The 16246-nt window shown below is 35.6% G+C and overlaps 1 protein-coding gene across 2 annotated transcripts in view; it reads left to right on the top strand.

Annotated features, from left to right (window-relative positions):
• Positions 1–16246, top strand: part of gpr158a (G protein-coupled receptor 158a) — a 71540-nt gene that overhangs the window by 27581 nt on the left and 27713 nt on the right. For both annotated transcript variants that reach the window (XM_008396493.2, XM_008396494.2), the window contains exons 3-4: positions 10945–11047; positions 15768–15994. In XM_008396493.2, the coding sequence (XP_008394715.1) occupies positions 10945–11047; positions 15768–15994 (330 nt within the window). The remainder of the gene's footprint in view (positions 1–10944; positions 11048–15767; positions 15995–16246) is intronic.

The raw sequence follows: 16246 nt of genomic DNA on the forward strand, positions 1-16246 counted from the left end.
AGAAGCCTCTCGATTGTTAAGTCACATTCCACGGGCTCTGCGCCGTTGCCTAGCAACCTCCAGCCCTGCCCGTCACCTAGCAACCCAAGCTGAGTTCCAACTAATTTACCGTATTTTCCGCATTATAGGGTGCATTGGATTATAAGACGCACTGTAAATAAATGGTCTATTTTCAATCTTTTTTCATTTATAATGTGTACTGAACAATAAGGCGCAATAAGCGAAACAAAGCAGTCAGATAAGTCGGTCAGTCAAAGCTCGGTACATATTACTCTGCAAAGCTCCTCACTAGGCAGCCTTATCGTCCTACTTTCTCCAGGAACCAAGTCAAACTCGGAGCCCGTAAAGGTCAACTTTCCTTCCCTGGATTTTCATAGGAACTACACATTATTTCTGTTAGCAAAATAAAGATGAGTTTTTTGGCATTTTGACAGAGCACCACACAAAAATCACTTCGATATCAGTAAACACAACCAGAATGAATCCTGATTGATTCATTAGAATTAATATGGATCAATAAATTTTATACATTGTTCTCTTTTAGTCCAGTACAATATATAAGGTGCTCCGGATTATAAGGCGCACTGTCGGTTTTTGGTAAACTTGTAGGTTTTTAAGTGCGCCTTATAGTCTGGACAATACGGCACTTAAAACAGAAAACTTTCATGAAACTTTCAGGGTTCTTTCCCTAAACTTAATTTGTACTTTGAAAAGTAAGATGTTAATTTCTTGGAACATAACAGGTTCTTTCTGAATCTTACTAAATACTTACAATACTAATAAATACAAGTACTAATAAAATGCACAGACATTTCAGACAGTATACTTTGCAAGTGAAAATTTTTAAATATGTTTCTTCCAAACATTTTAAAAATCTTTGAAAAATATTCCTGATCAATGAGTTAGTTTTAGAAAACCTTCCACTTTGGCTGCTTATTCTATTATTTTCTGTCCAGTCCATCTTTTTGCATTTTTCTAAATAAAATGAGATAAATGGAAAAAGAGGAAAAAATATCTGCTGTAAACATTAAATTCCCCTCTAATAAAACTCCCTAAAAGCTCAATAAAATGACACACTAAGATGTCTTCCATGCCTTCTCTATAAGTTGGCACAGATTTCACTCTATACCTCATTTAGTGTGCACACATTTATGAATATGGAAATTAGTCTCCATCTATTTGTGCTTCTTGCCTGCAGCAGCTTAGACTTGAGTTTACTCAAACATTATAAAACCCCTATATGCTTCAAAATGGCAAATATTAAAGCAAATTACCTGCACATCAAAGCAGGAAACGCTGAGCAGGAAGAAGAGAAAGAAATATTTTACTCTTTTAACAGATAATATAATTTTTTTAGCTTAATAGAAAATATAGATGATATTCTTTTCAAATGTTAGCTGTAATCATTTTTTTTTGACAATTTTAATTACATTTTAACTTTTTTGATTTGCAAAAATAGAAACATGGAACTTTTTTATTATTGGTAATGTATACAATCTGTATACATATTTGACGGTACTTGAAAATAGAAGGTGAATATAGTGAAGTAAAATTGACTTTTTGAGCTTTAAATCGTGTTATTATATTATTCCCTCATCAAAACCACACCTGAAGTGTCTCAAAGGGCACTTCAGGTGTCCTTTGAGACACCTGAAGTCTCAAAGGACACTCAAAGGACACCTAGCGGCAGCTAGTCTGAAGGACTAGCAGCAATTAGCAAACACCTTTTGGAACCTTGAGTCTGCTGAGCTCATTTTAAAGACTACTTCTCAGTGAAATACTCATAAAAACGATGTTAAAGGCTTAATGGAGGAACATTGTTGTGATGACTTCCTGAAGCCGGAGTGTTGAAAAGAGTGGGAACTTCTTAAAGAGACAGAGACCCAATTTCAAGGCGTTAAATTGCAAATTTGATGAATGTATCTTTTTTTATAACTATGCAAGGTAACTCAGTTACTTGATTGTGCTATGAAATGGCTTCATGTGCCTGGAAAATATAAGATAATGCCCCTTTAAGACGAGATGCCACTAGTTACCTCTTATGCTTCTCACTTTAGAGATTCTTTGGGTTTTTTGGAGGGACTATGCGTCTCTTCTGAACTGTTAAGGTTGCTGTAGTTGCTGTAGTTGCTGATGTAATAAAATTACAGGGCAGAAATCTTAAGTGGGAAACATCCATGGATGGCAAAAATCTGCAACATTAATGTATAATATTTGCAGATGGTCGATAAAGTATGATTGCCATTGGATTTATGATGTTGACTTTGCTTCCTGCTATATCTTCTCTGCTCTGTGTGACTCAATAATCGGGAGGTTTTTGGGATGGCTCATTTTCCAGACACCAAAAAATAATTAATTTATTGGTGTTGTTTTTAGAAGCTGTATAAACCCAAATGGAAGCACAAAACTATGCAAAATGTGAATGTAGTATGACAGGTCCCCTTTCAGTGTGCCATGTATCTTTTTTATTATTATCCATACATATGGAAAGTTCTCACTTAGCTAGCTCTTTTATATAACATTTAGTTTTGTTTTCATTTATTGAAAGTTAGATTCATTTTGTTTTAAAACTAAGAACATTTAAATACATTTTATTTCAATTTTCTTAGTTTTAGAAATAAAACGTTTCATTTACTACATGTTTTTAAATAAATCAGTCACTCACGGTAAGTTTATTTGTATATCATTTCAGGAACAGTCAGTTCAAAGTGCTTTATGTCATAAAAACACAATTGATTTAATCATGTTTACACATTAAATACGTTGTTCAATGTTTCATTTCTTATGATTCAAAGCAGCTCTAACTGGTGTTTTGGGGAGTTAGTTAAATATTTTTTTTGGAAGTTGAGGGAACAAAAGTGGGTTTTACACTTCAACTTCTAACCCTAAAAGAGATATTTCTGCTTATTGTTATGCAACAAATAAAATAAAAGTTTGGTGCTTTTCTTTGATGAGAACCACAGGCTTGTATGTTCATGCTAGCAGACTCTCCACTGCCTCTTCATTTACTCCTCCTTCATTTGACGCTACGTCTGTCTCCATTTCCCTCATGCGGGGGTGAACATCTTGTGCTGACTTGGTAATTTGCAGCCTACCTGGCAGCGTTACTGTAGGTACAGGATGGCTGGCTCTTTTCCCTCCTTCTGCCTTCCTGTTCACGTATTCTATAGTTCAGTCTGTAATTACTTGATGATAAGCTTTCCGCAGGCTTCATGTTGCTCTCTGTAGGGTCATTACAAATATCTGCCGAGTCCTATTAGAGCTTGATTAGGCGCTGTGCTGGACCGGAAGAGCGTGGGCTTGTTTCAAAGGGAGAGGAAGAGGATTCAGAGGGCTCTAATTAGCAGGCAGAATTATAAGCAAGTTTCTGGCTTCCTGGTCAGGTAGAAGACCCCTGGCCTCAGCAGCAATTAGTGCAACACTTTGAGTTGTTTTTAAATTTAATTCTCCTGATTTATTTCATCCGAAGGCGAAGAGGAGAGCCGTGTTTGATACATGTGGACGTTAAAGTGCAGGAGGTTCGGACGTAAGATGAGTAATTAAAGTGATATTTTAATGTAAGTGGCAAAAGATTTGAATGTTTTTGATAAAATTTTAAAGCCTAAAATTATGACATTGATACATTAATTATTTAACATTAGAAAAACTTAATAAAAATATGTCAAATTAGTAATTTCCAGTTTTAAAAACGCTAATTTTTTTAAACAATAATAATGTTTAAAAAAACATTTTTTGTTTTTTAAACATTACTTAATAAATGTTTAAACATTAATGTTTAAAAAAAAATTTTGAATAATGTTTTAAAAACTAATGTTTTTAAACATTGTCTAATAAACATTAATAATGTTTTTTGAACATTATTAATGATCAAAATAATGTTAATAAACATTATTAATGTTTATTAAATATTAATGTTTAATAAACATTAATAATTTTTAATCATTATTAGTGTTTTTTTAAACATTTCTTTCAACTCAGCAAAAACATCAGATATACATTTTTTCATGCATTAATGTGTTTGTGTAATGACTCAGTTCTCTTTACTTTGCATGAATAAAAGTAAAGTTTGAGTCAAGCTATTACAATTTTACAGTCTTTAGTATTAACCCTAACCCTCAATATTTAAAAGCTGTGAATATTTTAATGCATTCTTCTATTAAAAATATTAAAGTGGGCCAACAAATAAAACTGAAAATATAGCATGATGCAAAATAAAGTGTATTTTCCTCTGTTCTATAACAGCCACTATTGCCAATAAAACCTTTAAAAAAAACAGGAAATATTTCTTGTGTTTTCTAACTGTAAACCTTCAGCATTTTAACTCTTTTTAAAATATCAAGGTCTATTAAACTAGAAGCAGCATTTTTTATTATTGCTTTGATTGATAGAAACAAGATCCAGAGGAGGTGAGAATAAAAATCTGCCATTTTATGACTTGCAGGTGAATTTGTGCTGCAGAGTTGCAGCTCAGCTGGTGTCGTGCTGAATGCGGGCGGCCATCTTTCTCTCTTTTAATGTTATGTGACGTCGTGATGTTTACTCACGTCTGCAGAAGCTTGATAAGATTCCCAGTCAGCATGCTGAGCTTAAAACACCATCATGCATTAATGTCGCCTCAACTCAAGTCAAAGTATTCCTAAAGCACTTCAGCTGAAGAGTATGGAAGCCCATCTCTGCCATGGAAGAAAAAAGCCCAGCGGCAACTTTTAAAGTCATAATTATGAGCTTTAAAGTTGTAATTTTGAACTTAAAAGTTTTAATTTTGAACTTAAAAGTTGTAATTTTGAGCTTACGTCATAATTATGAACTTAAAAGTCATAATTGTGACTTTTAAGTAAATTTTGAGGTAGAAATTCACACCTTTTCTGTAAGGAAGAATCTCATTATAATGACTTTGACTCTCATAATTACGACTCTGACGGTCAGAATTATACCATCTCCAATTATTATCAATACATTTTTGCAATTTAAATCAAGTCTAAGTTGATCAAAAATGGTTTTAAATTGATTAAAAATCACACATTTGTGTGATTTGTGATGGTGACAGGCCGACTACGATCTAAATTCGGTTATTAAACCTCATGCTAATGTGGGGCTTTGAGTGTTTTGCATGTTTCTGTTCTGAGCTCTCGCTTGCTGGTCTGACACCGTGGTGTGCGTCGGTAAAAAGGTCCTCACCGGTGGCCATGCAGGCGTCCCGATGGCAATTAGCTTGTCACGGTGTGTCTGATTGACAGCTGTCACAGCCGGGATGCTAACCGCTATGAGCGGAGCCGCAGGGGGGACCTGGGGTGCAACCGCACAACCTGCAACAATCTGTGGGAGTTTCTCAGACACGTGACTGCCACACAGAGTTAATGAGATGGGTCGTATTCGCTTATCTCTGCAGGTAATGAAGATGTCAGCTCTGTAACAGACACTGATTTGTTTTTATCATTAGAAAAGCCGTCAGCAGCTGACGGATAGTCGCCTTATCAGGAACAGCAGCTGAAGATCCTGTAACCGTTTACTGCACACCTCGTTATTTCTCAGTGATTTGATGCATTTTTGCCTTCAGCTTGTTGTGAAAACAGCAACATGATTAACTCCTGCTAATGTAGAGTAGCATCATTCCTGCACACAGCGGAGCATGGGGTTTAATTTTATATGGTCTGTAGTTTCAAGACTTTTGATGTATTTGTTAATTCTTACAAATATTACATTGTGCTAAAAGTATTTTTTTTGTTTACAGACATACAGACATGTATTAAATATGCAAATGTAACAATGTAAATTTATGAAGATTAAAATGGAAGAAAATAATTGTAGCACAATGTAATTATATATATATATAAAAAACTAAGTTGTCAACTAATTTTCTATCAATCATTAACTGGAGACTCGAATAAAAAGCCCATTTGCTGAAAAAAACCCCAACAAAATTTCCACTTAGTTTTATATTTTGTTCTGTCTGATTATGTCATTTTTAAATATTAATTGATTGATAATTTGATCAGTTACTCAGTACTTCAGTAAAATTTTTACCAAATACTATCTTATTCTTCCTTGAGGAATTTATTGGACGACTACTTTTTATTGTAACTTGAGTAAAAATATGTTGAAGTATTTCTACTCTTACTTCAGTATAATTTTGCGGTACTCTACCCACCTCAGCTTATGTATTAGTTAACATCTCATATGAAATATTAAAATGTATTTATTGCCATTTTTAACTGAACATTAAAGTAATTCATTGAATATATCAGAGTTTCCTTGGTGGCACACAGTGTGAAGCCACTTTACTCTAAGTTGAAGCTGGAAGAGAAAAGATGATCCTTTCGCTGTTTAATTCAATTTGTGACAGGCAAAAATATTAAATCATGTCTATATAAAAACAGAAAACAAGTCGTTTTCATCACAAGTTACACTGCAAAAACACAAAATCTTACCAAGTATTTTTTATCTAGTTTGCTAGAGAAAATAAGACGAAACTAATTTATAAGTAACCTTTAAACAAAATATGGGAGCTAGTTTTCAGCAAGTAATTCCTTAAAATTAGGAAAGAAATGCTGGCATTAATAAAACTTCAAATATGAGAAACTGTTAAAGATTATTGTTTACTACGAGACAAGCACTGCATGCATACTAAATTAATTTTGGTCTAGTTTCTATTGCAAATATCTTAGTACACTTAAAATAAGACAAAACTAACTTACAAGTAACTTTTCAGCAAGAAATACCGATTTGTCTTAAGTATATAATGCCTTAACATCAAGTAAAAAGTACTAGTTTCATTGCCAGATTATTTAACTTATGAGATATTTTCCCTATATTATAAGTTAATTTATCTGCCAAAAGAACAAGAACTTTTCCATCAATATTAAGGAATAATTTAGTGAAAACGAGCTCCTTTATCTTGCTGAAAAGTTACTTGTAAGTTAGTCTTATTTTAAATGTACTAAGGTATTTGCACTGGAAACTTGATTAAAAATACTTGGGTAATATGTTGTGTTTTTGCAGTGTATTTGATGACCTGTTGAAATATCTGTGGTTCACGGCTGAGATCACATGTGACTGATGGCAGGTGGCCGGGCGGTGGGCTGCTTCCCCGTTCGCCAAACTCCACAACCTTTCATCTGTCTCTGGACTGGGACAAACGGCCAGAGCTATTCCTGGCTGTCCTGTCACACACGCTGAAAATATGCAAACACACACACAAATACACCTGTCTCTGGTCATTTCCTCTCATGTCTCCATGAGGTGGGCATATTAACAATGGCAGCCGGCTGCTGCGGCGAGCACCAGCTGTCCCGAGGAGACGGCCGCAGGGCAATCGGAGATAAAACCAGGTTCCTGACTGATGTTGCACTGCAGCTTCAACCTGGAGGATTTTAATGAAGGGATCTGCAGGGCTGCAGACTAAATAAGAAGGAAAGATTTCAAATATTTTACAGGTACATTCTTTAGCTCTGATACCCACAGGATGTGCAGCCATCGCACTTCATTAAGCCACTCCGGGACTTGGTTTGATTTCAGAGATCGAAGCTTGGTGTCACTGGTGGATAACTTCTTCCAGTTTACACCAACAAACTAAAAAAATCTAATCTGAAGCTTCAAGAGATTAGAAACCCAGGATACTTTCTAAATAATTTACTCTAAATGGTCCAGTTAAAGTCTGAACAGATATTAGCCTGGTTCTTTGACAGAGAAATAAGAGAATCAGAAGAACAGATTGTTGATATTAGTGGTTAGAATAAGAATTGAGCCAGCCGTCCGTCCAACCAACCAACCAACCAACCAACCAACCAACCAACCAACCAACCAAGCAATCGTTCATCCAACTGTTCATCCATCCAGCCAAGTTGACTTACCATTCAGAGACCACTTGCTACATTCTTGTTGGTTGTGCAGGAGGCTCCACTTCTGCTTTTCAAAGATGTATTATCATAGTATAATTGTGCATCTGTTTGCAGCCATTTTCTCCTGCCTGTGTAAACAGCTTAAAACAACGTCAGCTCAAAATGACTAAAATCTCATTTTCTATTAATTATTTTATTCAAAACGTATACTGAACATGTTTTGTATAGACCACCTACCTTAACCTGTTCAAGGAAGCATAACAGGCCAAACAAACATTCCATGAAAACAGTCAGATACGAGAGAAAACTGAAAAACTAGTGATGGAAGAAAGTTTACGAACCAGGAAGCTAAACATGAAAAAATCAGGGATAACTGAAGATTATGTTTAAAATATAGTGTTCACATAATGTGAAGGCATTATTAACAGTTTAAGCCTCATGAAGAACTTCAGTGGAGTTCATTTATAGAACTTGTTCATTAAATACCGACCAGATAATTACTTTGGGTCTTTGAGTCTCGGCAGGCCTCTCATGGCTCCGTCAGAGAGCTCTGCAGAATGAAAAAGGTTTTCCGAAACCACCAAGGAGCTTGACGAACTGTCAGAAATAGCAGCAGACCTCCAGAGCTTGGTCCACTGCTGCGTTTACACACCTCTGGAGAGTCTCTCTCAGTCAGGTCACAAACACTTCGCGGTGCGTCAAGTGTCGGTGGAAGTACTAGAGCTATTTTAAGTCCTGCATCGTTTCTTAGGGATTATGCCATTTTATTTACTCCTTTATCTTCAAAATTATTTGTAAAAAAGGATAATCAGAAACGTATAGATCAATTCTTTCACATGCTAGACCAGGGATGCCGCCAGGAATCTTGGGCCCTCCGACAAAATATTTGATTGGGCCCATGTGGAGCTGCTGTTACAATTTTTTGAGTCCATTTGATCCATCAAAAACATCACAATTTTAAAGGCTTGCAACTTGCTTTCTTTGGTTCAATACTGATACTAGCACAATATTTTCTGCTCATGAATTTTACATCCAACAGTCCACATACAGTATGCAAGTTAGTTGTTTAAATATTTTCTGTTAGTTTTAGATTACTGAAATGTCTCTCCCCACGAGCAACAGTCAAAAGCAACGTGCAACTACACATAAAGCAATCCAGACTTCTCAAAAAATACTATGTAGTTGGATTTTATTCAAGCTGCAGTATAACTTTAATAAAAAATGTTTTCTCCATATTTGTTAAAGTTGTCACCGTAGCAGTTTGTTATGAGACAGATAATCTGTGAAAACAATCAATCTCCTCCACCTCCTTCCTGAATTATTATTACTAGCTAAAGTAATGCAACGTTCTGATCGAAACAACCAATCAGAACCAGGAGGAGGGTCTTGGTGCTGTCAATCAACCTCATTCACTCACTGCTAAATGTGCTAATGGTGGAGAAACAACTTATCATTACAGGTAAAATGTTTATCTGCTGTCATTGGTAGCTATGCTAACTAGACTGTGCATTTACAACAGGCTATGCTAGCTGCAGCATAGCACAGAGCAATGGGGAGGGAGGATGAGCAGCACCATGAGATTGTGATTGACAGCACTAAAACTCTCCTGCCACTGACTGGTTGTTTCTAGAGAACACTGGGAGTAGGCAGAGGAAATAGATTTTTCACAGATTATCTCTCATACCAAACTGTCATAACATAATGACTGTTTTAACAAGTATGTGGGAAATTTCACTTAGGAGAGGAGAGGACGGGTCAGGAGGGACGTGGGTTAAGCTGCTGCTGACTGACTCTTCTGTTGTTAAGTGTGGTAAAAGGTACAAGGACAAGTTAAATATATGAAAGTCTTGGTAATTTCTTTTCCTTAATTGATTAAATGCTAGTTAAAAGGAGGCAAACAGTAGCCTGTAGCTAAGCTAACTATGCTAAATGGTTGATAATCTCACAGTCTACTCTCTCTCTCTCTCTCTCTCTTTCTCTTTCTCTCTATTTTTCTATTTTTTTTGAAAACCTGACTTTATAATTTTTCTTAGCAGCATAGTAACAGTTACAGAGTTTTCTTGTCTTCTACTGACTGCTGCTGATCACCACCAAGCGCTCCAAGGAGGAACGAACCATTTAACGCAGATCCAGGGAGGTTCAGGGAAAATATGGATGTGTGTTTTTTGGTCTGGGAGTGGCAACATTAAATTTTTACTGCTAAAAACAATCTTCAAAAACACAATATAATTAATTTGTAATTGACATGGCCCCCATTTTTAACTTTATTTCTATGAACAAAAATAAATAAATTGTGGAGGGCCCCCTGTCACTAAGGGGCTAAGGGGCCCTTAGAATTGTCATAACTTTCCCCCCCTATGTGGCACCCCTGCGCTAGACACCCCAGAAAAGTCATATTTGTTGTAATTAATTAGGCACAAAAGCCTGAACTTCTCAAATACTTGAAAGTTTTTCTTCTGTTTGTTCTTAATTGAATGAAGAGTATTTTACTAATTTAATATAAAAAATTTAGAAGAGTGTAAAATGATTACGTCTCCAATCATGTTTTATTAAATTAAAATTAGTTTCAATCGATTAACTGACTTCCATTTAGGGTTGTAGTTTGGCCGCCATCCAGCAGAGGGCGACGCTGGTCATCCAGGCGTTGATTCAGGATCAAAGATGGCGGCTGAACCGAAACGGGGAAGAGTCCATACAGAGTCCGTTGTGAGATTGAAAATGTACTTTATGCGGTTCTAGTTTGAAATATAAACACCCGATAAGCTACTTAAGTTTCACTTTAAAATTTGAAAGGCGGAGCAACGTCAACTTCTGAACCAGAAATTACTTATTTGCTACGAAGGTGAGGATGATGTGACAGAAAAGCAGAGGAGATGACGCAAAAATAATTTTAGCATAATGGCAATAAGCAAGATTGATATTTAATTATATTTGACACAAAATTATGTTAGGTTTTTGTGATTTTAATTCAGCATATTATTAAAAATATACGGGTTTTTTTCTTTTGATATAGGAGAACACTCAAATGCATCCCTAATTGTGCTACATTTATTTTTAATGATTTTGTTGTAGTTGATGCACGGTGCATGTGCTCTTCTGTTCATAGTGTCTGCCGCTGCGTGGTCACGGGTTTGTCCTGGATAAATACCAGTGCCAGTGGAAAAAGGGATTCTACCACCCCAACAGAGTGGCAGTCAATGGCTTCACAAGTAAGTTATAACAAATCTATGCTGATTTCGGCATGTTAACATTGTTCATGTGTTTGATTTGAATGGCAGCTTCAAATGTTTGTAATTCAGCACAGTTGCACGTGTACTCAGCGGTACAATGCGCGTGCCACTACTTAAACACAGAGTTGGGCAGTAAATAATTACATTTATTGGAGTAAAGTTTTTAAAAAATACTTTTATTAGTATTTTAACTATGTTGGACTTTTTACTTTTACTTGAGTAGTTTTATGATGAAGTATCGCTACTCTTGAGTAGAATTTCTGGATGCTCTGACTAACTTCAATGAATGAAAAACAAACACGTTTTAACCAAAAATTCACCAGACAGACACACACCTGCAGTTTTTGTTAAAATTTAATACATTTTATTTTGAAAAATGTTTATTTTTCCGTATTTTGTTATTTTATAATTCCGCTATGAATTATTTCCACATAACTTTATATTTTGGTCCGCCTGATGATATAATTTTTATATGTTAAATATTTGATGTTTTCATCAGTTTCTCAGTAGTTGAGAAGACTTTTTACCAAATACTTTTTTACTCTTGAGTAATTTCTTGGGCGCTACTTTTTACTTTTACTTGAGTAAAATTTCTGGGTACTCTATCCACCTCTGCTTTTTATTACCTCAACATTATTTGCATTTTTGTTTCAGTTCAATTTGGTGCGACTTTATACAGACTGTAAGGTATTGGTCAGGTGAAGATTTAAAAAGATTATCCATCACTTGCTCTCCTCTTAAATATTGTTTTTCCTTGTTCATTTCATGAGACTTCATTGTCTCGAGTCATTGACCTTCTTACTCAAACCAAATAAGTAAAATTAAGTAAAATAACAAATAACAGACTAAAATGTGTAATTTAATTGAACAAAAATGATTGTCATTTCTGTAGTTCAGCAAAAATCTGATGTTGCTGATGCCTTCTGGGTTGTACACAGATGCTATAAGTTATGTCTGTTTATGACATTCCCTTGCAAGCAGTTTTTAACCAAAAATATGGCCGAAGATTGAACAGTAAGTCCATTTTCCCCTTCATTAAAGTTTATGATGAACGTTTATCTTCTCGGTCTGGAAATGGACGCAGCCTCGCCACCTTGGGAGGCTAATCCAGTTCGAGATGGGAAATATCTTTTTAATGATAGTTTCTATCTGCAGTTTATTCTGTCTGCTGCAAGTTAATTAAAAAGGAGGCTTTTTGCAAACACAGACCCCCAGTGGTTTCCACCTGCCCTCTTTCAATTTCCCTACCAAGCTTTCATTTTAGTCATCTTTCCGTCCTGCTTCATCCCACTCAAGCTCCCTCTGGTCTCCTCCTTTTTTTTTCTTTTTTTTTTTTACCATATTGTTCGCTTAGTCTTTGCAAAATATGTTTGAGCTCATAGTTAACTTGAATGTTCTTGTTTCACACCTGGAAATGTGCTTATTTTTGCTCTAGTTTTTTGTGTCTTCTTGAACTTTTTCCACTACAATAGATTGGAAATGATAACAGTAATAGCAAAGTGTGGCTTGGAAAGCCATAAAAAAACATCCGTAACATTCTTTTGCAGTAGAAGCCATTCTACTCCTATGTATATAAAGTTATTCTATCCATGCTTCTTCTGACCATAGTAGCACCAAACCAATGAAAATACGTGTGACTCATTGCTATGGAGATGATTAGTCCCTTTGAAGCAATTGGTGATGGGCTTTGAAAAAAAAAATAGGACAGTTCTTTTTAAAGGCAAAATCCCTTCAAATCTCAAAGACAATAGCTTCTTCCTGTAAAGCCCCCATCAAAGCTCCATAAGTCTGAAATCTGTTATCTATGCAGCCATATGGGCGTCTCTCGAGGGGTTTCTATACAAACCAATAAATAGTTCCCTTTTTACCCGTTTATTTTTGTACAGTTTGTTTTGTTTTCCTGAGCGTTTGCTGTTGTAATCAAAGTATTTGTTCTGTCCAAGTTTCTTATTTTTAGAACTTTTTTTCAATCCATTTATTTAACCTCATATTCAGTCTCACTGATAGTTTTTGAGTAGTTTTAGGTTGAGGTTGACTTGAAAAGCGCATATTTTTAGTCTTTACAATGCTCATTACCGTTAAGGTTCCTTCCTGTGGTTTTTGAGTAGACTTTGTTCAATTTGGGACCAAAATTGCATTTTCAGCTGCTGCGGTTCACTTTCACACTCCGCTGTGTCAAACAATTTAAGCTAACTGAAAGACCTGTTCCCCTCCTCGCCTCTGGAGGCACCACACTAAGAACCACTGAAGGAAACCACATGAAAACCTTTGAAGAAGACATGAACACTACTTCCTTCTTCAAGAAATAAACAAAAATGGAGTAGTGTCAAATTTTAGCGGTTCTAGGATTTCACTTTTTTCTTTGATAAGAAAGCGTCAAATATTGAAGTCAAATTTCGTTTTGGCCATATATTTGTAACCCTTCTATATTCGTCTCAGTATGGTTGATTTCAGAACAGACAAATTCAGATTCACTGTATTTATTCTTACAAAAGAGGAAATCAAGTTGGTGGGTAACATCAGTCCAGCAGCTTCTGCTACAAGACATTAAATAAAATACAATAAATAACCCTAAACAAACTACAAAACAATATCTGCCAATGAGCAGTTAGCACCAGTTAACGTTTGTAAAATTAAACATAGCTAAAATGGACAACACCAATTATGATGACAGTTAAAAATGTTTACAAACATGGCAAAATTACTCATGAAACACTGTATATGATTACATTTGTATAAAATATATGTTAAAATATAACACCTGTAAAGAAAACACAATACATACCACAGTTACCTACGGCAACAGAAAAAAAGGGGGAGGAGCTGTCAGTTGCTGGTTGCTATAGTAACCACCAACTGCCAAAAGCAGGGTAACAGAACATAATACACCAATAAATATCTGGAGAAGCAACTTCTTCACTAAACAAAATGAATTCAAAGAATAAATAAACAGATTTTGACAAACTTCACATCTATAATATTGTTAAAATAAAACCTTGTTGCATAACAACTGAAGGTAACATAGTTGGTTGATTGTGCTATAAAATGGTACCATGTGCCTGGAAAACATAACTCTTCCCCTTTTCAAGCCCAAAGTTAATAAAACAACATCTTTGTGGCTCCATTCGAGTCACTAAATATTACCTGGCTTATAGGGGAGTTAATTAGGGAGGGCCTCAGCACTTCAGACAACAAAACTATAATATACCTACATAGAAATAATTATTGTATCTGAGATATCTTCTTTATTTTAGCCGCAGTAAGGTGAATTTTTGCTTTTCTGTTTTAAATAACAGAGAATTTGATCACTTCCTGTGTAATTGTTTCATTTTTTATTAAATAACATTAAGCTGTTATTTTTCTGTTATCTTACAGTGACCTAGCCCTTACAAAGTTAAGTTTTTTGTTTTTTTTTACAAGGTAGCTGTTTTTACATGAGCTCAGCACAAGTGGATGTTGACTGTCCATGTTCACACATATTGATCGGTTTCTCCTGTGTTGACACATTGTCAATGATACCTGTTCAGGTCAAAGAAGGATAATCGTATTTATTCAGCCATGCTTCACTCTACTACAAGCCAGCAAGAATGTCAGTAAATAATAATAAAAACTGTTCCCTCTGCTTGCATTTCTTGAAATGGAAACAAAAAAACAATGTAAGTAAGGTGAAACTTTATGGGAAAACATTATAGAAACTTTAGATGACTTTTTATAGAAAATGTTAAATCCTTAGCTGAGTGGACAGGAGAGGAAAGCATAAAAAATAACTGAAATTGAGTTATGCCGTTCCTAATTTGTTCAAACTTTTCTGAGTGCTGCAGCACAGCTAGCTGCAAAAGGACATTGGAAAAGCATCTGTCTAAAACCTTTCAGTCATGATTTCTGAAGGGTGAGAACATGTTAAAAGTTTTTCGATTTTTGGAAATTTTCTGAGTTTCAAAAGTCACACATTTTCGACATTTTCGGATGTCAAAATTATTTCTAGAAAATTTCCGATATTGATGTCAACATTTGAGTATTTTCTAATAAACCTTCAACTATTAACACTCAAAAAAATTCAAAGTTTTTTCTGGAAAACTCTAATAAGACATATTCCCCATGTTTTAAATGAAATAATCTGCCAATAAAACTATTAAATTATCAATATTGAGGAATTATTTACTTAAACAAGCTCATATTTTTTGCAGATGAGTTAGTTTTGTCTTATTTCAAGTGTACTTAGATATTTTAGAAACGAGACCAAAGATACTTGGTAAGATTCTGTGTTTTTGCAGTGTTGGGATAGAAATGGAAGGATGTCACTGTTTGCTGCAGTTTTTCAGATTAAAATAATCTCAGTATTAGCAGTGTGGTTGGGACCTAAAGCTGTTTGTAGAGAAAAAGTTCTAAATTTGTTCACCATCTTCCCTCGCCGTGTCCCTGCGCTCAACTGTAGCAGTGCTAGAAAACATATGGTATAAACTTCAACTTTAAAGTTTTAGGAAGTTTCCTACTTTTACCATCTTATCCCAACTTTCGTCAGATTTCCCCAAGGCAACTTAACCTAACTGCTCTCTTGCGAACATATCTTTTTTTCAGCAGCAAATATTCTAGTTCATGGACACAAAATCAATATGTGGAAAAATTATTTCTTGTTACTTTTTGCCTTCACTTCTCGTTGATGTGTGCAAAGTTTGACCATGTTGTCGTCCTCCGGCAGAGCCTGGGCGAACGGGGAAAGCTGGATTTGGCGGTCCGGGTGAAGATGAAGGCTCCCCCAGCGACTGCATGCCCTGCCAGCAGGGCTGTGCTTTCTATAAAGACGACTCTCCCTGCGTGGTGCTGGAGGACGGCGCCCTTCGCTTGGCGGTGCTCTCCTTCCAGTGTCTCTGCATGCTGATCGTCTTCATCAGCATGGTGCTCATATACCACTTTCGCAGGAATAAGGTAGGCGTTATGAGCTTACCCTCCCCATCGGCCATCAGGGCACCAGCCTTGTTGCTGAAAATGTGCTATATAATAAAATTACCTTACCTGACCTTACCTTACCAGAGCATTAAATCAGCTCAAAGGAAAGAATAAACAAAAGTTAGAGTAGTGTGCAAAAGTCTTGAATCATCCCTCACTTCTTTATTTTGTCTCAAAAAGCTAGACTTTTCTGTAAACCTTCAAAATTACCTTTATTAATATTTTTAAAGG

Source organism: Poecilia reticulata, linkage group LG20 (assembly GCF_000633615.1).
Source record: "Poecilia reticulata strain Guanapo linkage group LG20, Guppy_female_1.0+MT, whole genome shotgun sequence".
Lineage (NCBI taxonomy): Eukaryota > Metazoa > Chordata > Actinopteri > Cyprinodontiformes > Poeciliidae > Poecilia > Poecilia reticulata.